Source organism: Falco biarmicus, chromosome 4 (genome assembly GCF_023638135.1).
Source record: "Falco biarmicus isolate bFalBia1 chromosome 4, bFalBia1.pri, whole genome shotgun sequence".
Classification (NCBI taxonomy): domain Eukaryota; kingdom Metazoa; phylum Chordata; class Aves; order Falconiformes; family Falconidae; genus Falco; species Falco biarmicus.
Window position 1 is genome coordinate 85,153,204 of NC_079291.1, and position 21,292 is coordinate 85,174,495.

The 21,292-nt window shown below is 54.9% G+C and overlaps 3 protein-coding genes across 12 annotated transcripts; 2 read left to right on the forward strand and 1 right to left on the reverse strand.

Annotated features, from left to right (window-relative positions):
- Positions 1-22: 22 nt before the first annotated feature.
- Positions 23-9,936, forward strand: SMCR8 (SMCR8-C9orf72 complex subunit). Of its 3 annotated transcripts, none has more exons than XR_008821692.1 (3): positions 23-2,704; positions 4,908-7,698; positions 7,878-9,936. XR_008821692.1 is itself a non-coding variant. In XM_056337977.1 (2 exons), exons 1-2 carry the CDS (start codon positions 363-365, stop codon positions 5,359-5,361), a joined length of 2,796 nt encoding a protein of 931 aa, XP_056193952.1. In that variant the 5' UTR covers positions 23-362; the 3' UTR covers positions 5,362-9,936. The 3 variants fall into 3 exon arrangements, 1 of the variants encoding a protein (XP_056193952.1); XR_008821691.1 differs by having other exon boundaries at positions 4,908-7,694; XM_056337977.1 differs by having other exon boundaries at positions 4,908-9,936.
- SHMT1 (serine hydroxymethyltransferase 1) lies at positions 9,784-16,475 on the reverse strand. Of its 8 annotated transcripts, none has more exons than XM_056337984.1 (12): positions 16,406-16,475; positions 14,787-14,911; positions 14,125-14,270; positions 13,687-13,802; positions 13,437-13,597; positions 13,193-13,274; positions 12,790-13,002; positions 12,400-12,516; positions 11,916-12,038; positions 11,505-11,621; positions 11,210-11,320; positions 9,784-10,705 (listed from the first exon to the last, which is right to left on the reverse strand). In XM_056337984.1, exons 2-12 carry the CDS (start codon positions 14,886-14,888, stop codon positions 10,536-10,538), a joined length of 1,458 nt encoding a protein of 485 aa, XP_056193959.1. In that variant the 5' UTR covers positions 14,889-14,911; positions 16,406-16,475; the 3' UTR covers positions 9,784-10,535. The 8 variants fall into 8 exon arrangements, with proteins under 8 accessions (XP_056193959.1, XP_056193956.1, XP_056193955.1 ...); XM_056337981.1 differs by having other exon boundaries at positions 16,401-16,470; XM_056337980.1 differs by having other exon boundaries at positions 16,386-16,470.
- Positions 16,476-16,557: 82 nt separating this feature from the next.
- LOC130148885 (chemerin-like receptor 1) lies at positions 16,558-20,722 on the forward strand. Its single transcript, XM_056337990.1, has 2 exons — positions 16,558-17,810; positions 18,375-20,722. Exons 1-2 carry the CDS (start codon positions 17,763-17,765, stop codon positions 19,476-19,478), a joined length of 1,152 nt encoding a protein of 383 aa, XP_056193965.1. The 5' UTR covers positions 16,558-17,762; the 3' UTR covers positions 19,479-20,722.
- Positions 20,723-21,292: the final 570 nt, after the last annotated feature.

The following is a 21,292-nucleotide window of genomic DNA, read 5'->3' on the forward strand; positions in this document are numbered from 1 at the left end:
GGGGATGGGGATGTTTAAAAATAAACCCAAAACAACCTCAGAGGGCTGAGAGGAGGTGACGGCTTCGCTTCCGGGTGTCGGGGTGAGAGGTCGTGGCGTCATGTGACCCCAAGATGGCTGCGGGGCTGCGGCGTCCGTGAGGGAGGCGGCTGAGCGGGGCCCGGTGGGCAGCGGGGCCATGGCGGCGGCGTGAGGCGGCGGCGTGAGGCGGCGGCGGCGGCGGGAGAAGGGACGACGGCGGGGGCCCGGCGGCGGGCGGGCCGGGGCCGGGGCTGCGGCGGGGCCTCCCGCAGGGCCCGGCGGTGGCGGGGGGGGGCTGGGGGGGCCTCGCTGCTCCATGTCGGTCCCCTCCTGCGGGAAATATGATCAGCGCCCCTGACGTGGTGGCCTTCACCAGAGAGGAGGAGCTGGAGGATGAGCTGTACAGTGAGCCGCCCCTGCCCGAGGAGTACTCGGTGCCGCTCTTCCCCTTTGCCGGCCACGGCGCCAACCCCTGGGCCAAGGTCGCCAGCTCCAAGTTCACCCGAGACTTCATCCTCATCTCCGAGTTCTCGGAGCAAGTGGGGCCTCAGCCCCTCCTGACCATCCCTGATGACGCCAAAGTGTCGGGCACTTTTGATCTCAATTATTTTTCCCTTCGAATCATGTCTGTGGATTACCAGGCTTCCTTTGTGGGTCACCCTCCCGGCTCTGCCTACCCGAAGCTGAATTTTGTGGAGGATTCCAAAGTGGTACTGGGGGATTCAAAGGAAGGAGCCTTTGCGTATGTGCACCACTTGACTCTGTATGACCTCGAAGCCAGGGGTTTTGTGAGGCCCTTCTGCATGGCCTATATTTCTGCTGATGAGCACAAAATCATGCAGCAGTTTCAGGAGCTCTCCGCTGAGTTCTCCAAAGCCTCTGAATGCCTAAAGACGGGGAACAGGAAAGCTTTTGCTAATGAACTGGAAAAGAAACTGAAAGATCTTGACTACACCAGGACTGTCCTGCACAACGAAACTGAGATACAGAAGAAAGCCAATGACAAAGGGTATTACACGACCCAAGCCATTGAGAAGGCCAATGAGCTGGCCAGTGTGGAAAAGTCTATCATTGAGCACCAAGATCTGCTGAAACAAATCAGGTCATATCCCTACAGGAAGCTGAAGGAGTCTGACTTTCACCCCTACGAGCCGGAGAGTGCGCTGGATCACGCCAACGTGGGCTGCGATCAGGACCTGACTACCTCCGACCTTGCTGAGCCTGGCGAAACCCACCTTTACACCCACATGCCATCCTATACCCCCAAGCTCATCAAAGCAAAATCTGCCAAATGCTTTGACAAGAAGCTGAAGACACTGGAAGAACTCTGCGATATTTATTTTTTCACCCAAACCCTTGACCAGTTGCATCAGATCGAGAGGACTTTCAGAGGGGATGTGTGCTACCTCCTGACAGAGCAGATCAGCAGGGCACTTTTAAAGCAACAAAGCGTAACTAACTTCCTCTTTGAGGATGTATCTTTTCTGGATGAAAAACAGTACAGAGGCTGCCAGGGCCTCAGTCAAGATGCCATGGATAGGAAGTGTTCAGAAGAGTCCCCCGCTCCTAAAGTGGTCATCAGCCTGGGATCCTACAAGTCCAGTGTGGAGTGCGTGCCCATCAAGATGGAGCAGGAAATCGAGGACTCCCAAGAACCAAAAATGACTGAGTCTGTGACATTCGAACACCAGGAGAACCTGGACTATCTCGATGCAGATATTAAAGGCAGCATCAGTAGCGGTGAGAGCATTGAGGTTCTCGGAACGGAGAAGTCTGCACCTGGCTTGACAAAATCGGAGAGCCAGGCCAGCCTGCCTGTCAGCCCCAGTCCCCAGGCAGGCAGGAGCAAGGTGGGCAGCCGGCGGACCGTCAGCGAGGACAGCATCGAGGTTCTCAGTACATGTCCCTCAGAGTCACTCATCCCGGAAGATTTCAAAGCGAGCTACCCAAGTGCCATTAATGAGGAACCTTATGTGGATGATGAAGAGGGAGGCCTTCATTTCACCCCCAAAGTAAACCCTGACAATGCTGATGAGCAGGAAGACATTTCAAAACAGGAAAACTTAGTGCAGGTGGATTCTGCCTGTTGTATCGGGAAGGAGAGTCCCAACTTCCTTGAGCCTTTGCCTGACCTGGGACAGAAGCCCTGCGATGACGACGGGGTGGTCAGGATCCCCCCACAGCCATACCGGCAGGCTGAGCAGGGGCTGCGCGGGAGCTTTGGGGGCTTCCCCTCCCACGATGGCATCTCCGGGGGGCTTCTTCCCTACGAGCTTGACCCTCGCTACCTGACGGGCAGCAGGGAGGTCAGTAGGAGCAGCTTGGACGAGTGCTCGGACTCCACAAGCTATATCAGCAGCGCCGCCTCCACGTGCTCCGACAGGACCCCTTCTCCTGCTCACTTTGCCTGCCAGGCGAGTGAAAGGCACAAAAAAAAGGCTGGCCAGAACGCACTGCGGTTCATCAGGCAGTACCCCTTCGCTCACCCCGCCATCTACTCCCTGCTCAGTGGGAGGACCCTGATCGTGCTGGGGGAAGAGGAAGCGATAGTCAAGAAGCTTGTGACGGCGCTCTCCATTTTTGTGCCGAACTGCGGCATTTACGCCAAGCCTGTGAAGCACTGGGTCACTTCCCCTCTGCACATTGTGGATTTCCAGAAGTGGAAGCTGATCGGACTCCAGAGGTAAATCAAGGATCTTTGTGCTTTATTGGTGTCAAGATGTATGATAAAAACCTCATCTCCTAAGCGGGAATTTCAGAGGGGCATGGGTGTGCAGCGGGGGTCTCTGTCTAATTACCTACACAGCTGCTGTGAATTTCTGCTTACGGGATATATTTTGAAAGGGGATAGATTTGTCTGTCTCTTTATATCTAGCCTCACTTGAGAGAGAATACTTCAAACATCTGCTAGGAGGTTGCTGCCTGGCTCATGCTAGTTATTTGGCCAGGAGGTTTCCTTCTGGTTTAAGCCTTAGCCTGGCAAGCAGGAGTCCTGCTGGTTTCATGGATGATTTGATAAAGAGTGCTCCTGGAGTCCCTTGTGTGCTCTGCTTTCCCCCCATCTCCTGCTGAAACTCTTCCGGATTTCTAGCTAGAATTTCGTTTTTTAAATGGATGCTTTGATATAGGGAGTATTTTTCCTTCTGGACCTTGAGGAAGTGATGATGCACTGTTGATGAGATTGGTAGCTCCAAAATTGGAGTGCCAGCACCTTGGGCTGTGTTGGTGTGCTGGCTGGGTGTTGTGGGGAAGGGCAGAGGCGCAGAGCCTGCGGAGCTGCTGGGATCTCTTCAAGGAGGTGTGGATGGACAGACACTTATTTATAACAAGCCTTAGTGCAGAAAAAAAGGTCCATGGAGCTGTGCAGGCTGCAGTCTTGGGATTGCAGTTCAGATGCAAAGGAAACTTCTGCTCAGGGTGAGGACCATCACAAAAGCAAGCACCCAATCCTGAAACATGGCTTCATAGTTTGCAAATAGCAGTTGCTCAGCTCTCAAGATTTTGGCCCTGCCTTTGTTGCTGTTATGAAAAGGTTTTTCTCTGTGTGTTACCAGGATGTGTTTGGCACTTTGGGTGCAGGTATGACAGGGAATGGCCATTGCTGTCACCAGTGTGGAGAACATGAGTCAGAGTGGCAGCCCATTGCTCAGAGCCAAGCTGGAATAGCTCCTGAAAGAGTGTTTCTGAGCGGCATGAAAATCAAAATACAGACATCTGCTTTCTGGGCTGCTGGGTATTGTGTTGTTGGAGGTTGTGGATGATGAAATTATCCAAAGCTGTGAGTTTACCCTCATTCCTGTGCTCGTGAGGCAGGATGACAGCTCTGCCAGCAGCTGCTCCTAAACTTCTCTGTCTGTCGGTGAGGTTTTTAAAAGCCCAGAGTGTTTAGTCATTGCTCAGTGTTTGTGGTTAGATGCAATTTTTATAAACAAAAGTTTTGTTGGGTATTTTTTTTTAAGAACTGCTTGTGAGATGTGTCAGTCATTCAGACTCCTCTATGGAATGTTAAGTGTTGAGTTTAATGTGGGTGCTCGCAGCAAACCATTTATACAAGGGCTTTGGAAAGGAATTTCCAGGCTGAATTAATTATTCTGGTAAGGGTGCTGCATTTCCTAAGGCCAGACGCTGCCTGGGCATGGGGACAGCCCTTACACCAGCAGCTGGGCTCCTGGTTTGAGGCTGGGAGCTGTGTCTCATCTGAGCGACCTTAACCACGCAGAATCAAGGAGCAGAAGGTAGAGTTTGCGTAGGCTTGTAATTTGCATTTAAATAACATTAATTTAGACTTGTTGGATAATCGTATGTTGTGAACATGCTGTGGGTTTGCACCTGAGTGAAAAATGCCCAGGCTCAGCCAGGGAATGTTCTGGTTTAAGGATGGCTTTGTTAAAGGAAGGGCAGAAGGTTTTGCTTTACTCGGGACTTAGACCACCTCGGAGCAGCTCCCTCCCGAAACAGCGATATGGGGGGAAAGTGGAGCTCTTGGCAAGGGGGAGCTGGTTTGGGTTTCTGAGGCCTGTTTGTCACATCCAGGAGCTACCAGCTGCTGCAAGATTTGCTTCTGTTCACCAGAGATGTCCTGTCACTCCCTCTCCGTGTCACTGAGGGAGGAAGCTGCCCCGAAGCGGGGTGGTTTATGCAGTAGTGCACACATGGTGTGGATCAGTGCATGTGGGGATCCCAAAGAAACCTTGATCCCCTGGATCTGGCAGGCTGGAGAGACTATTTGGCCATTCTCTTCCATGCTAGGCTTTATTTGCCTGCAGAGGCTCTCGCATCATCTCATGAGCTAAAGGGAAAATAAGTGCAATACAGGGGCATGGACACAGTCTGCTGCTTAACTGTCGGGTTGCCTCCAGCTGTGACCTCTCTCTTTGCTGTTTCAGGATGGTGTCGCCTGCTGGGGTGAATGTGCTGCACACCCTGAGCCGATACAGCCGGTATGTCAGCATTCTGGACGCTGACAGTAAGACTCTCCGCTGCCCGCTTTACAAAGGTACCTTGGTGTCCCGGCTGGCAGACCACCGCACACAGATCAAACGAGGAAGCACCTACTATATGCACGTCCAAAGTATTCTCACCCAGCTGTGTTCAAAAGCCTTCCTCTTCACCTTCTGCCATCATTTGCACCTTCCCATTAGCGAAAGGGAATCGGAAGAATCCATTGTGAATCGCAGGATGAACTTCCTGAAGCTTCAGCTGGGCCTTGCCAATGAAGATATCAAAATTGTACAGTATTTAGCTGAGCTGCTGAAGCTGCAGTACCTTCAGGAACCCAGCCAGGGGGTGAACCCTATGCTCAGATTTGACTATGTTCCCAGCTTTTTGTACAAAATCTAGCCTTGCGCAGGCTGTCTGCCTGCGTACCTGGAGTCTGACAAAGCTCATCCATGCTTGACATTGACACTGTCCGCAGTAGCTCTCATATGTCGGGAAGGGGTGAAGAAGCTAATGCGTTCGCAAGAGTCTCTGCTCCACAGAAATCAGTGTCTGAGGGACACCAATTCTGTGTGGTTCCCTGTAGCCAAGAATTTAGATGTTCCATCACATAAAACACTGGGCACTCTTTTTTTTAAATGTTAGAAGGGGCGCTAATAACATTTGAAGAGTATCATGGCAGCATCCCAGGGGGATTATGGCATGGAGAGAGAGGTGGGCTGTCTTGGGGATCAATACTAGTGTGCAGCCCCTGAAATAACACAGTGCTCTGCATGCTTCTGCCAGAACCCTGAACTGATGGTCCCTTCTGTGGAACCAGGGTGGAGACTAGAGGGGAGATGTAAAGGCCACGTGCAGTTTTTTAATCCACTGGTGTCTCACATGAGTGTAGCTCTTGGAAGCTCCCTGGCAGGGTGGCAGCTTGCAGTTACCTGTCTGTGCACAGTGGTAGCGGATGGTGTCCCTTCCTGCATTTTTCTGAGTTTCCTGGTGCTTCCCAGGAAAAGGTTGTCCCTGGGTGGGTGGGAGTGCAGTGGAGGCACACGTGCTTCTCTCCAGAAGGTGTTTGCCAGTTTCTCTCAGTTTTGTTAAAATCTGGAACGTGGAAGGACTCCTTAATGCTAGCGAACACCGAGGCACCCATTGCTGTGAATGTAGAGCACTGTGCCTTGTTAATTTGTCATGTCCTATTTGCTGGGCCACCTCCGAGAAGGGGGGGTGGGAGACTGGGAATCCTCAAAGCGTGTGAGGTCGAGGGTGGCCTTTTAAGGAGAGAGAGGAACTGACCCCTCATTTGGAGGTGCTTTTTGTGATGGGGAAACAAACAGTGCAATTCAGCTGAAGCTACGCGGTGAGACAGCAGGCTGTTAGAGCAGGCTGCCTGCCTGGTGAGATACGAGCACTCAGGAGAGATCGGGGGTGAATGTAGTGGATTCCGCGTTGTAGCCGTAAAGTTTCTTCTCTTTTTAGTTTTTTTTGTTGTTGTTTTTGTTTTTGGGGTTTTTTTTGGTCAGAGAGTTGACTTTTGTGCTTTGTGGTAAAGCAGGGTCAGCATCGCTGCATGCTGCTTCTGGCCAAGCCTTCGTCGTGTCTCAACTACCTCTCCCAGGGCGCTCCTGGGTAGCTCTGGATGGGGCAGAACTGACACTCTGAGCCTGGATGCCAAGAAGCTTCCTTTCAAAGCTTCTATGCTGCTGCCTGTGCCATAAAGGTTGTGCTACCGGCATGGTGACACTCCCAGATTGTTCCTGGCAGTGCTGAAAGCTTTGTGCCCAGGCACAGTGCTTCCCTCTGGAGTCTCATAGGAGATGCTGCTCCTTGGCCACCCGTCCTGGGCTGCGGGCTGCTCTGCCCGGTGCCAGGTGGCAGCAGCAGTCCCCATGGTACTTCTAAGCAAGAAAAGCCTTGCTAGGAAAGATAGCCTTGTTTTTATTTGTTTTTAGCACTCTTCTGATTATGGAGTGAGAACAGCTGAGATTGTACAAGATGAGCCAATGTGTTGTTTGGGTTGGGTTGTGGTTGTTTTTTTTTTAAACTTCTGTTTATTCTGATGATGTGAGGCAGTGCTGGAGATGAATATGATGTTCCTTCTGTGCCCAGGGAAGTTCCTGTGTACAGACAGGTGCGTCAGCGTGGCTGAGACCCCACTGAAACTTGCTGTGAGAACCACGCTGCTCTGAAACCTGTGTCCTGAAGGCAAGGAGGCTCTGTGGGGACATTGTTGTCTGGCACCAGCATCTGCGCTTCCTTGCTGCTGCTGCCCCTTTCTCTTCCCTGGAAAGGGCCCTCTGGGGTAGCGCAGGAGGTACAAACCAACTGGGCAGAAAGGCTGTTTTAAATTTTACTGTTGTTTCTGGTGGCGTACGGTGAGGCCAGCTCAGCTGGGCAAGTTGAGCTCGTGGTACGGTCCAGCGGGATTTCCAAGGTCAGGCGTTGTTTGTGATGGTGGTTTTAGGTTGCAGTTGGGAAGCAGTGTGGCATCACCCTCACAGAAGGTGAGCAGTGTGCCTGTGCGTGGGGCTGCGCACTTTTAAAGCGTGTTTTAAGGCCTTTTCCTTTCATAACTGTGCCCTCCTGTCGCATGCAAACTAGGTCTGCTGGTGAAAGACTTCAGTGTCCATCCAAAACACCTGCTTTCTGAGGTGACTTGAGGTGTCTCCTTATCGATTCAAGTGCACCCAGATGGCTTCCACACTAAAGCTGAGGAGAGATTCCCTGGGGGAAGAGGCATCCCAGTAAGTGAGTAATGCAGGTGACACCGGGCAGATGAAAGCTCCCTGCGTCCTGCCTGACACAGCTCTGGAGAAGTGCTCAGCATGGGAGCTTGTTTCCTGCTGCAAAACAACCTGATGCTATTTGGGGGTTTGAGGAGGGAGGGGCGAACCTTTTTCTGCTGCCTCACTGTTGTCTTCCTCCAGGCTGACAGCGCAGGGCGGTGGAGCGGGATGGATGGTCTCTTAGACACACGTGGTCTCAACCTGTGGTGTTCAGCTGCATTCAGAAATTGATAAGTAACTCAATTCTCGTTGCTCCTTCTATCAAACCTGTAGTATCTGATATTCGAGGCTGTGTTGAGCAATACTTGCACTATATCACCTGTCTGACCTGCTTCATTTCTTCACCACAAAGCAGCTCTGATTTGGGAGGGTGCCCTGGGGGCTTTGCTGGGACATCACCCATTTCAAAACCGTGTTATCTGCAGCTCAGCTCTTAAGCAGGAGCTGTGGGGAAACATGCCCTGGAGCGCTCATCCTCCTAAAGCTGGCTCAGGCAGGGTAACCTCTGAGCTCAGACTCTGGGAGGAGGGAGTTACATCAGGCTGTGGCACCTCGGTGCAGCCGGAGCCCGGCCTGCCCTTGCTGCTTGTGCTGCCCATGATGGCAGCAGAAATCGGGGGGAGTCTGAGCACAGCTGGTGGTTTGGGAGCTGAATTCCTCTTTGCTCAGTAATTTCTCGGTCTGATCTTCTGCTCCTGTACAGTAAAGATCCCTGTATTGGCACTTTAAGACTTTTTCCTCATCTTCACTGTGTTACCTCACTAGTTTCTGATATTAGCAGACTTACAACAAGTTACGATCTTCGCACTAACAGCTCCCGCAATGAATCTTGGCATGTGTGTTTGTCGGCTTGCACCGCCCGAGCGCTGCTGTCCAACCGTCCTTCCACCACAAGCAGGGCGGGTTCCTCGCAGCGGCGGTGCAATACTCACCAGCCCTCCTGCACCAAGCTGCCAGAGCCAGCGGTGCTGTGCATGGCTGTCGCCTGCTTCTGTGAGTGCTACCAGCATGCTCCCGCCTCCCGCATGGCTGGCTCTGGCTCCCTCCTCTCCCTGCTGGCTGCCAAGGAGAGGAGGCTTCAAGCCTGACCAAGAATTCATCAGAGCAAAAGTCTCCCCCAGCTGTCTGCTGCCTGGCCAGGAGGGCAGGGCTCCCTTTTCTTACTCCTCCGCTTTCCTGTGCTGCTGTGCTCTAGCTAGTGCTGCTTTCCGATCCCACCCTGAGGAGGGTCAGCCATAGGAGTAGGCAATATTAACCCTACACAGGTTTCATTTCTCAGAGAATAGTGCTCGGATTTACTTTCATCCAGTAGCAATCGTTTCTAAGCAGCTCCGAAGCTGCCTTGCCTTGACTAGGGAAGTACTGCCTATACTCTAGCAATATTCACCATTTTGTAAGGGGTGGGAGAGGCGCTTGAGGGGTGCGAGCTGACGGCTCCGTAACCCCAGGCCAGTTCTTTCATTTTCATCGAGCTAGGAGGCCCTGAGCCCCCGGTCTGGTGTTGGTGACAGCCCGTGCTGCGGATTCAGCGTCTCGGGGAGCTGGGGCTTGTAGCAGCACTTTGAAAAAGCTCCTGTGAGAAGGTGCAATGGGAAATGCAGGGAGCGGCCCAGGCTGAAGGAGTGCCTGCTCCGCACGGTGCCCTGGTAGCACAACGTCAGAGCAACAGACTGTACCCCAGTATTGGAAGGGTCACAGACCCACTGCACACTGGTCCCCGAGATGTGTTTTAACTGGAAGGCAGAAACACAGGGTACCTGGTCCCGCTGGCCGCCTCGCTGCCGGCACGGGGATGGGGCTGGGCAAAGCGCTGCCTCCAAGGGGTGCGAGGAGGCTGTGATGAATTCTCATCTTATTTTAAAGCACTGTATCCTATTACTGCATGTGGAGTTACGTGTGTGTGCCTGTGCGTGCCGAATGCTTGCGTCAGTAGTTAGTGCGAGTGTGACCGGGAGAAATCAAAGAAGCATGTCTTAGTGTCGTGCTGTAAGTGTTACTGCACAAGAGTTTAACAGATGTTAACACCAAATGACTAGTCTGAGAAATGTACTTTTTAAAAAAAAATTATTTATTTGGGTTCAGATATTTTTGAAATACAAAAAAAAAAATTGGTTGTATTTTTTAAAGCTTATAATTCTTGTCATACATTGTGGTTAAATTCTTAATTTTACCGTGCTTATTAAAAAATGGTTCTACCTAAGCTTTGTGCTCAGAGGTGTGAGGAAATACCAGAGCTGCTGGCTAGGATGGGATGGTGATCCCAGGAGGGCTGTTAAGGCCAGACCTTGTCCCTGTCAAAGCCTGTGGAGGCTGGAAGGGACAAAAGGAGAGCAGGCTTGTGCGCATGAAGGCAATCCTCAAGGCTGAAACCGGGGAGGCTTTCAGCAGCTCTTGTGCAGCTGAGCACAGTGTGTGGGACTGCAAGCCAAGGACGCCCAAGGAGGTGGGCCCCCACGACCATCCCGGTGCTGCGGGCAGGGGTGTCCGGGTGACCGTGGGCAGGCCTGCCTAAACCTTGTCTACTGCTTCCCCAGCCAGCCAGCGCCGCGTCGGAGCCGGCTGTGGGGCTGAGGGTTGCCTGGTGCTTGGTTCCAACTGTAACACTGAGTGGTGAAAGGGCTGGTTTCCCTGCGGGGGGGGGCTGTGCCCCGAACGGGAGGGGAGAGGTCAGTAAGAGCCAAACCAGGAGCTGCTGCTGCACTGCAGCCAGTGTCAGCAGGGAGAGGAAGCACCGGGGTGCGAGTGTGCCGTGATCCTGGGTACTTCCTCGGCTCCTGGCACAGCCAGGGGTACCTCCCCTTACAGGACAGGCAGCCCCGGGAGTGGGAAGGTCGCTGCAAAGGCCTCAACCTCTTCCTTCAGTGACTTCAGCTCCCTCCGGTATTTCTCCTCCTCCAGTTTCTCCTTGAATTCCTTCAGTGTGGCCTTGGGGCTCATGTCCTTCTGCACGCGCAGCGTCAGCTCGATCCCTGCCAGGATGGGAGATGGTCAGCCCTCGCAGCGGCAGCACCTCTGCCTGCATCCCACACTGCAGCTGCCGCATCCCATGGCTCTCCCAGCCCTGCTGCAGGGAGCCTGGGCTGCGGGCTTAGCCCTGCACATGCCGCAACAGGGCTGAGGCTGGCCCCGAGGCATGTGGGAGGGAAGGAGCAGGGCTGAGAGGGACCTGCTGCCCCGGGAAACCAGTATGGGACTCCTGAGGACAACTGGAACAAGATTGCAAAAGGTGCAGGCTTTCAGCCCGCTGCCTGTGCAGTGGGGAGGGTTTGGCCAGATCCAGCTGTGGCCAGATGTTCTCTCCCACATCCAGATGTGCAAGTGGGACAGTTACTCCTCATTTGTGCGTGTGCGCTCCCTTGGCAGCTGCTGGGGAAGCCACCCAGCCTGGCTCAACTGGTGCCTCCTGGCCCTGGGGTGCTGCTGGAGCTGACGTGGCCCTGCGTGCCCCAGCCCGAGCCTGGCCCTGGCCTCACCTCTGTGGATGTACTGAGCCACCATGCGGAAATCATCCTGTCGGAAACCGCGGGAGGTGAGAGCCGGTGTCCCAAACCGTAAGCCACTAGGGCGCAGGGCGCTGACATCACCTACACCAGAACAAGTCACGTGTGACCAAACCCAGTACCAAAACTGCTATGCATGGGATTTCAACCTGGTTCCCAGCATCTGGAGTGGGCCGAGAGCTGGGAGCCCCACGGGAAGCTCTGCATAGGCCGCGGGAGATGCCCAGCGTGCGGGGCAGGACACAACAGAGCTTGTGGGATCCCTCACCAGGGCACGTGTTTTTGTTGCAGGCGATGGAGCAGATCTCCAGCACCCGCTCAGCCCGGCCTCCATCTGTGCCTCTGCTGCGCAGGTCCAAGAGAATCAGGTGGTTGTCGGAGCCCCCTGCAAAGAGAGGGGTTTGGTGGGGGACGTGGGATGGGGGTAAATGCTGCTCCCATGGGAAACCAGCGCAGAAGGCTTGGGACTGCGCTGGGGCCTGCCCCCTGGCTTTGGGGGCAGAAGGGTGCCTGCCCTTGGGAAGAAGGGCTGCTTCAAAATAGTCGTGTGGATGCCCTGAGGAACTGATGGCAGAGCCCTGCCTGTCACCTCCCTGCATGTGCTGCCCTCACAGCCTGGGTCGGAGCCTGGGCCACACACAGGGGTCAGCCCCGTCCTGCCACCGAGACCTGTCCTCACCCGTGACGATGTCATAGCCTAGCTCCATCAGTGTTGCCGAGAGTGTCTTGCAGTTGGCGACCACCTGTTGCTGGTAAGCCTTGAACTCAGGCGTCATGGCCTGCCGCAGCGCCACAGCAATCCCTGGGGGGGAAGGCAGACAGCGTGAGCTTCTGGGGGGCTCCTACCAGCAGCAGAGCTCGCAGAGATGTGTGGCACCGCCAGCAGAAGTCATCCTGGAAGCTGAGCAAACTGACAGACAGTCCCTTCCCCTAACCAGGCTGGCAGTGGCACTGTGAGCCAGGAGGCAGGATGGGACCAGCCTGGTCACTCCCTGGGCAATGCTAGACCAAGATGGCTGCTCTTTGCCATGGCATCTCCAGGCTGCAGGCCCCTCAGGGCAGCGGGAGCCCCCTGCACTGCTGCTGGGGCTCAGAGCCCAGCCAGGACACCTTTGCCAGCTCCTTTTGCCATCCTGGAGCTGCTGGCCAGCCTGGATGCGTACCTGCGATGGCATGGTTGTGCGGGCCTCCCTGCAGCCCAGGGAAGACTGCCTGGTTGATGAGGCTCTCCAGGTTGTAGAGCATTTCTTTGCCTGTCTTGGGGTCCACGCTGCGGGTGCCTGCGGGAGGGGAGGGTGGGGTCGGTCGTGAGGCAGCATGGCTGCCCTTCTCCCGTGAGCTGCTTTCACCCCCTGGCCACACAGCAGGGATGGTGGCTGTTCCTCTTCAAATCTGGGCCACAGTTGGCTCTGGGAAGCTCCCCAGATCCTCCCAGGAGGCCTCAGACCTTCCAGCCCTCCCTCCTTCCCAGCTAAAGCAGGAAGGAGCTTTTCACTCACAGCCCCCCGGCCTGGGGTGAACATTTCTCCTAGCTCCGTGGCCAGGTCAGGCACCTTTGCGGTAGAAGATCATGCCAGCTCTGCAGCCCCGCAAGGTCTTGTGTGTGGTGGTGGAGACAATGTCACAGTGGTCGAAGGGGGAGGGCACCACGCCGGCGGCCACCAGCCCACTGATGTGGGCCATGTCAGCCATGAGATATGCACCATTGGCGTCGGCAATCTTCCGCATGCGGGCATAGTCCAGGTTGCGTGAGTAGCAGCTGACACCTGCAGGGAGATGGGGGGGGGGACGGGGCAGGAGCAGATGCGCAAGGACCCTCAGACAGCCCCGGGTCCAGCCCTACAACGGGGACACACAGGAGCTCCTGCCGGCGTGGATGTGTTAGAGGTCTCCTGCAGCATCCACGGGCTTACCAGGGTGTGTCACCAGAGCGGTCAGGAAAGGTTTGATCCTTACCTGCTATGATCAGCTTGGGGTGGAAGAGGCGGGCATTCTCCTCCAGCTGGTCATAGTCAATGTAACCAGTCTTGGGGTTGACCTGGGAGAGGAAGAGGAGGGTTCAGCCACCTTGGTATGGGTGAAGATGAGCTGCAGCACCATCGTGCAGAAGCGGGTGCCAGGAGCCCGATGCCAGTACTTTAAGAGGCACCAACACTTATGACAACCGCCTGCTGGCTCCAGCTGGAGCAGCTCTCTGTACCTTGTAGGGCATGGACTCAAAGAAGACAGAGGTGGCAGAGATCTTCTTCTTGTCTGTCATGAACCCGTGGGTGAGGTGGCCCCCATCGGGCAGGTCCAGCCCCATGATCCTGCCGTGGGGTTCCACCAGGGCCGTGTACACCGCAAAGTTTGCGGGTGACCCTGCAGCGAGAGCACACGGGGACAGTTATGAGTGCTGGGATGTGCGGAGGCCAGTGAAACTGGCCTGGCTCTCCTTAGCGCCCCATTACCTGAGTAAGGCTGGACATTGACGCCCCACTTCTGGGGGTCAAGCCGGTACGCCTGCAGGGCTCGCTTCTGGCACAGCCTTTCCAGCTCATCTACAAACTCTGTCCCACCGTAGTACCTGCCAATAAAGGATGGGGCAGGGGTTAAAACCAAACTCGTTACTCAGAACGGTCCAGGTGACCAAGCTGGGGAGAAACCAGGGTGGTGCCATGTTTGTGGCAGCCACTGGGAGAGAAGCTGTGGCAGACATGAACCTCTGAGCTTATCCCACGTGTGGCCAAGGGCAGAAGCAGAGATGATCAGATCCTGCCCTGGAGGAGCTTGGCTCCCAGCACAAGCACTTTGCTTCCTTCGCAGAGGTCCAGGTCTGGCAGCATGGATGGTTCCTCTCCCTCCCTGTGAGGGTTTGGGTTGAGTGGGACTCAGCCCCAGCCCCATACCTCTGTCCTGGGTAACCCTCGGAGTATTTGTTGTTCAGGCAGGACCCCAGGGCCTCCAGGACTGCTCGGCTTGCAAAGTTCTCTGACGCGATTAACTCCAACCCCATCTTCTGCCGCTGCTTCTCCTTCTTGATGATGCTGTGCACCTTTGGGAGGGGAGAAAAGCAGCTTCATCCATGCCGGCTCTGCACAGTGATGTGGATGTTCCACCACAGGGGATGCACCCTCAGAGGGCACAGAGTGTGGAGAGGGGCCTGGAAAGGTGCTGGAGAAGGGAGACGAGATCCCTTCTTGGTACAGGTGATTCCAAACAGTTCATATGTCCAGTCACAGGCCATGTTTTGGGTTTCTACCTGCCAGGAAGGAAGCTGCCAGATAATTCAGCTGTCATTTGTGCTTGAGAGTCAAGGGCAACTGCTGTATGGCCTGGTGGGCTGGCTGCTCTGGTGTAGACATTAGAGCTTCAGGCAGAGGGGTATGAGCAATAGATGCAAAGTTATGACTATGTTATCTGCAGATGGTTGGAGGATGCCCTCCCTCTCCACCTCTTGCTGCAGGACTGTCTGCCTGCCACATCCCTGGCTCAAGGAAGTCAGCATCCCCACAGCTGTCCGGGAGATGGATGAAGCAGCTGCTGGGCAGGGGCCAGAAGGGGCTCTCACCTCTGGGTCATTGGTGTCAAGTGGCTCCAGTACCATCCTGTTATGGGAGCACCAGAGTTCTGCACTGGGGAGGCCCCTGTCACCCAATGTTGAGTTTGCCATCCTTCTGGTGGGTCCAAGATCACCTGCCAGTGGAGAGGGGAGTTTTTGGGATGGCAGCAGGGCTGGATGCCATTGCACTGCATCCCTCAGTGCTGCCTGCTCCCATCCTGTGTCTTCCCTGGAAACACAGAGGGGCCAGCCATAGGCTGGGGCCCCTTGCGTGAGGAAAACACAGATAATTGTCAGGCTTCCCCCACTGATCTAAGACCAGTTCATTAATGATAGTGCTTTGATTATTTCTGATACTCTCTCATCACCGCCCTGCCCTGCCTAGTTCTGCAGTGCCTGGCCAGACACCTGGGGACGTGGTGAACCTGTGCACGGACCAGACTGTGTCAGCAACATGAGCAATGCCTTTCCTTCTCTCTCCCATATATCTGTGAGTCTTAGGGCTTCTAGGAAATTCTAGCAAATGTCCTCACAGACAGAAAGGTGTCTCATTAAAAGTGCTGTTTCCTTTCAAGGGCAATGAAGCACTCATACCCATAGACCTCAGTTTTAATGCACCTTGCATTCCCCAGCACACTTAAACCTCTCAGCTCCTTTTCCTTGTGTGTAGCTACAAGGGCAAACCCCAGCAGGTCCTGCCCCAAACCCTAACTGAAGCAAGCACGCCTTGTGGAGCAGCAGCTCTGCTTCAGCATGATGCTCAGGCCTGGCAGCAGCCCTCCAGCTCCATCAGTAGGACTGCTGCTCCCAGGCAGCCGGAACAGCGCAGCTACTGCCTTGGCTGAAAACAATGGACCTTTTTACTCATTAACCCTGCAAGGCCAGCAATGGGCCGTGAGCAGGTTGTTAAGCAATTGCACTTTGTTTGCTTGCGCCAAGCTGCTGAAGTCCGTTCAGCATGGGCCTGTTGTGTGCTGCCCTTGCTGGACAGGGATGCTTGGCCGCCCTCCTGCCCAAGCCCAGGGCCTCACTGGCAGGGTGGGAATTCCCATTGCCAGAAAAGCTGGGTTAGAATGGGGAAAGCGCTGCAATGGACAGGGCACAGCACAGTGCTCTGGCTTGGAGCAGGACGCCTGGGTCCAGTCTGTCCCTTCACTGCAGGTCGCAGCTGTACTTGCACCCAGCACTTCTGGCAAACCTGCAGAAGGCTGCGGGGGGACAGAGCTCCCTGTTCCCCAGCCAAGATGAAACATCCATTTTCATCCTCATGGTGGGACACCACTCCAGCCCTGCCAGTTTCCCCGCTGCAGGGGTGAAGACCACCCCAGAAGCTCCAACCCTACCCGTCTCTGCACCCCCAACACCCCGGCTCCATCACTCCCCTCCATCCCGGCTCCATCACCCTCTCCATCCCTGAGAGGGTCCCACTGACGCACTCCCCCTGCCCTGACACCGGTGGTGGAGAGCAGCGCTGTCTGCCCGGCTCCCACCCTGCAGCAGCGTGCCTGGCTCCTACCCTGCCCTTCCACGCACCGCACCGCACCGCACCGCACCGCACCGCACCGCACCGCACCGCACCGCACCGCACCGCACCGCACCGCACCGCACCGCACCGCACCGCACCGCACCCGGATCCCAGTCCCGCTGCACACCGCGCGGGAGTCCGCGCGCCTAGCATAGACCGCTCAGACACGCCCCCTCCGCGCCTCGGCCAATCAGCGCCTCCCTCCGCCCCTGTAGGCCGGCGGCGGGAACACGCTCCGGAAGTGCCTGGACCAATCAGCGTCGTGCTTTCCCCCCTCCCCGCATCCTATTGGTCCGCACTGAGGCGGGGCTGCGGCGCTGCCCGCACGTGTCTGTCGGGGCGCTGGTGACCTTGGCCGGGGCGGGCGGCCGGCAGGGGCTGGGCTGCTGTCACCGCTCTGCCATCGACCCTCCACCATCACCCCTCCTTTGCCATCACCCCTCTGCTGTCACCCCTGTACTGCCCCTCTGCCATCACCTCTCTGCCGTCGTCCCTCTGCTGTTACCCCTCTGTGGCCGCTCTGCTGTCACTCCTCCTCTGCCATCACCCCTCTGCTGTCACCCCTCTGCTGCCCCTCTGCCATCACCTCTCTGCCATCGCCCTTCTGCTGTTACCCCTCTGTGACCCCTCTGCCGTCACCCCTCCTCTGCAGTCACTCCTCTGCCATCACCCCTCCTCTGCTGTCACTCCTCTGCCGTCATCCCTCTGCTGCTCCTCCACTGTCACCCCTCCTCTGCCGTCACTGCTCTGCCATTACCCCTCCTCTGCCATCACCCTTCTGCCATCACCCCTCTGCCATCACCCTGCTGCCATCTCCCTGCAGCTCTCCGGCCCTGCCTGCCACTGCCTGCTGTGCACCCCAGGGGACCTCTTCCCCAGCCCCGGGATGCTCCCTGCACTCCCAGCCCTGGGGTGCCTCTCGCTCTCCCACCGGGCCGAGACCAGGAGCCCCCCCCTGCCCTGTGCCAGGCAGGGAGCACTTCCAGCCACCCCAAGGCCCCCCTGGCCGGGCTGCTGGCTGAAGCCATGTCTCCAGGCGAGCAGGTGTGCTGGGCCTCGGCACAGGTTGGTGGCACCGGCATGGCACCACTGCTGTGGGGAGCAGAGCCTGCCCCGTCCCCCAGCTGCAGCAGGGCAGCCCCTGCACCCAGTGGGGTGTCCCGGTGCTGGGGAGGAAGGAAGCTGCCTCGGGGGGCTGAGTGGTGCAGGCAAGAGAGGGGCCATGTCTGCTTCCTACTTTGAGTCTGGATTAGTGGGTGGGCTTGGCCAACCGGCCTGAGGGAGCCTGCGAGCGCTGGGGCATCAGGGGTTAAATCAATGCACCACAAATTGAGGAACAAGATTAGGGAATAAAGTGATCCTACTAAATTCCTCGTGATCCCAAGCCATGGGAAAATGGGACGAGGCAGCATGAATCACTCCAGGGAGGAGCAGCGTCTCAAAGGGGAATCAGCCAGGAGATGAGACCACCTACTGCGGGCAGAGCAGCAAAGGAGCACGGTGCCGCGGTGAGTGCTGCCAGGACCTGCTAAGGCAGGGTGCTGGGGCATGCAGCAGGTGAGGAGAGGAGAACCGTGGGCTGGCCAGGAGGGTGGTTTGTGGGTAAAGGGCTGAGGGTTACACCAGAACACACCTCGGGTATGGTCCTGCTGGTAGAGCGCACCACCCAGGAAGGAACTTGTTGAAGGAGTAGTCTTTAAACTTAATCTTTATCAGTCTAGATGGTTTTTGCTATCTTAATTTGTCATTGGTCATCTGATGAGGACTGGTCACAGCTGTGGCATTTGTGTTTCCATGGTTGTCCTGCTGGCTCACATCAGACTGCAGCTGTAGGCCCTTTATGGAGATGCTCTGACAGCACCCACACCAGCAGCAACACCTGGGTCATTTCTCTGGCAGTGCTGGTTTCTCTTAACTTGCAGATCCTATAGAGAAGGACTTAATATTAATTATATATTGTTATATATCTGACTTTGTGTATACATTTTGTGTGCAGTTGCTAGCAAAGATTTTCACCTCTTTTGAGCTGTAGGAGCTGCAGGTAACAGCGGTGTGTACTGTTATGGTTTCAGGACTCTGGCTTGCAAGCGATGGACAGTGTCTCTTCTTCCCCTTCACCCTTCTCTGCCAGCTCCCCCACCACACAGTTTGAGAATGCTACTGCCGAGGACTACTACTCTGGCCTCCAGAAGAGCATGCACATCCTCTCCATGGTGGTGTACAGCATTGCCTGTTTGCTGGGGGTGACAGGGAACGGCCTCGTCATCTGGATTGCAGGCTTTAAGATGAAGAAGACAGTGAACTCTGTCTGGTTCCTCAACCTGGCCATTGCTGACTTCATCTTCACCTTTTTCCTGCCCCTCAGCATCACCTACACCGCCCTGGGCTTCCACTGGCCGTTTGGGAAGCTCCTGTGCAAGCTGAACAGCACCATCGCTTTCCTCAACATGTTTGCCAGTGTCTTCCTTCTGATGGTCATCAGCATGGACCGCTGTGTTTCTGTGACCTTTCCCGTCTGGTCTCACAACCGCAGGAGTCCAGAGCTGGCAGCCAGGATCGCGCTGGGGACATGGGTCCTGGCTCTCCTTCTCAGTTCCCCATACCTTGTTTTTCGGGACACTGTGGTCAGTTCCAGGAACGTCACCAGCTGCTATAATAATTTTGCACTGTCGGATGACTACACATCCGAGGCAACACGGAGGCTGTGGAGGATGCGGCATAAAGTGATGATTGTAACACGATTCTTATTTGGGTTCCTCATCCCTTTCATGGTGATTCTCATCTGCTACAGCATTGTGGCTGTCAAGCTGAAAAAGAGGCAGTTAGCCAGCTCTGCGAAGCCATACAGAATTATCATTGCTGTCACAGTCTCATTTTTCCTCTGTTATTTCCCCTATCATGTCTTCTCCTTGTTGGAAATATCCAAAAACTCTTCCAGTCATGAGATGAAAATGGCCCTTTACATAGGGATCCCCTTGGTTTCCAGCCTTGCTTTCTTCAACAGCTGCATCAACCCCATCCTGTACGTATTTGTGGGGCCGGATTTCAAGGAGAAGTTTCGCCAGTCCATCCTGTCGACCTTTGAAGGGGCCTTCAGCGAGGAGTCGGTCCTGGGCAGCCTGACCAGCAGGCGAAAGTCCAGGTCTGCTTCGGAAGCGGAGGTCCCGAGGGTCTGAGTGGGCACTGGTGTGCAGGGGGCAGTTCTTTTCTCTGCAATTTCCCCTCATTCCAGAGCTATAATCGCAGGACTTTGGGCAGCAAAGGGTTGTGCATGCTAATGAAGATTTGATGGTTTAGAGGTATCTCAGATATACTATGACTTAATACACTATGGAAATGAAACAACTTGCTGGAGCTGCAGCAGGGTGGGTTGAAGTAGCAGCATTTTACTCCTTGTGCCACTTCCTTGGCTGCCTTGTTTCCCTGTACCATTTCCATCCTCTATGATCCGTCACACCTGGAAAAATGTCTCCCCGGCTGGCCGTGCTGAGAGGGCAACCACAGCCTGGGGGGTGGCTGCGTCATCAGACTTGGCTGCCTCAGTGCTGCTGATCTGTTCCAACTTCCAGTTTTTAACAGGGGATCCTTTATAAAATTTGCTGGGTTTGTGACTCCACTGGCAGAGCTCCCTTTGCTTTCCTATCCTCCTGGCTCCCAAGGAGGGAGCCCTTAGGTGCTCTCCACACTGCCCCCCAGCCCAGGGTCACTTTGTACACTCCAGGGGGAGGCATCTGGGGAGAAATTCTTTTTGCATGTCTGTTGGGTTCACCTGCCTGCAGCGCTTTTGCACATGGTGAGCCGTGGGGAGACCTGTTCCCTGCCCTTACCAGACTTCCTGGCAGCTCATCTTTCCTGGGGTTCCACTGGGGACAAAATCAGGTGCAGCTGCACAAGTGGAGTAGAGCTGTGGCAGAGGTGTACGGCTGCACTGGAGGCATATGGCTGTGCTGGAGGAATACAGCTGCACCAGCATTTTGGCTGTCCAGAGGGGAAAAGGAGGGAGGGGAATGATATTCCATAAATCCCTTGTAGTTAAATAAGTAAAGAAAATACAATAGTATCCCATCTATCATTCCATGTTGGGCTGCTAATGCTTAGGGAGAAAATAATAATAAAAAAAAAAAGCAGCTTGAACGTGCAGTGGGATCCATCCAGAGGCACTGTTACACTAGTATCTTTTAAAGATATAGGGTTAAAGGAAATGGCTATACATATTTTTGTAGAGTCTGGAATAGCTACCTCACCTTTTCTCTCCCCAGATGTGTGGTAGGACAAATTATTGGTTGTGCTCCAGTTACTCAGGTTTGATGTACAGCATAACTATTTCTGAGCAATGCTTTGTGTTCGTGTTTGACAATGTTTCCGGCCCTCAAACAGTGGAGATCTGACATTTTGTACTGCTGGTGAATGAATATTAAATCCCAATAAACTTATGTAAAACATACCCAGCCTGTTGTGTTGCCTGTCTGATAAAACACTTGTTGATCTAACCTGACTGAGCATGCTCATCCTTGGTAACAGAACAATTAGATAAAAAGATAAAATACCCAGAATTTGGAAACAAACCACTGGCATTAGGAGCAACTCTAATGACTGAAGCAGACACGACTCGACCTGGATGTGAGGACTTGCCTGGGGCACTCTGTCCACGTGAGCCTGATTGCCAGACTGCAGTTTTGGCTTATCGTTGGGTTTCAGACCTTCTGGTACATTTGAAATCCAGTGGTTCAGAGAAGAAAGAAGAGCAAGTGTGGCTGAGCTGGGCCTGGTCAAGCTTCACATTTGCAGACTGCTCAGGATGAAGATGGTGGGGGTTTTCTTTCCAGGCTTTGCCAGCCTCTGAAACTCTTGGATTTTATTAAGCAGAAAACGTTGGTCACATAAAAGGGAATGGCAGTGTTGAGGTGCTGCCATTCCCAGCCCATCCCAGGCAGCTGAACAAGCCAGTAACTGTACCACACCTCCCTCTCCTGGCCTGCCCAATCCGCCT

Excerpts from the sequence above, each read along its gene's own strand:
- SHMT1 (XM_056337979.1), bottom strand. The coding sequence starts at position 16,455 with ATGCTAGGCGCGCGGACTCCCGCGCGGTGTGCAGCGGGACTGGGATCC. Across the intron at positions 14,912-16,370 it reads GTGCGGTGCGGTGCGGTGCG|GTGATCTTGGACCCACCAGA; the intron begins GTGCGGTGCGGT and ends CTCCACTGGCAG. Across the intron at positions 14,271-14,786 it reads TTGACACCAATGACCCAGAG|GTGCACAGCATCATCAAGAA; the intron begins GTGAGAGCCCCT and ends CCCCTCCCAAAG.
- SMCR8 (XM_056337977.1), top strand. The coding sequence starts at position 363 with ATGATCAGCGCCCCTGACGTGGTGGCCTTCACCAGAGAGGAGGAGCTG. Across the intron at positions 2,705-4,907 it reads AAGCTGATCGGACTCCAGAG|GATGGTGTCGCCTGCTGGGG; the intron begins GTAAATCAAGGA and ends TTGCTGTTTCAG.
- LOC130148885 (XM_056337990.1), top strand. The coding sequence starts at position 17,763 with ATGAGACCACCTACTGCGGGCAGAGCAGCAAAGGAGCACGGTGCCGCG. Across the intron at positions 17,811-18,374 it reads CAAAGGAGCACGGTGCCGCG|GACTCTGGCTTGCAAGCGAT; the intron begins GTGAGTGCTGCC and ends TTATGGTTTCAG.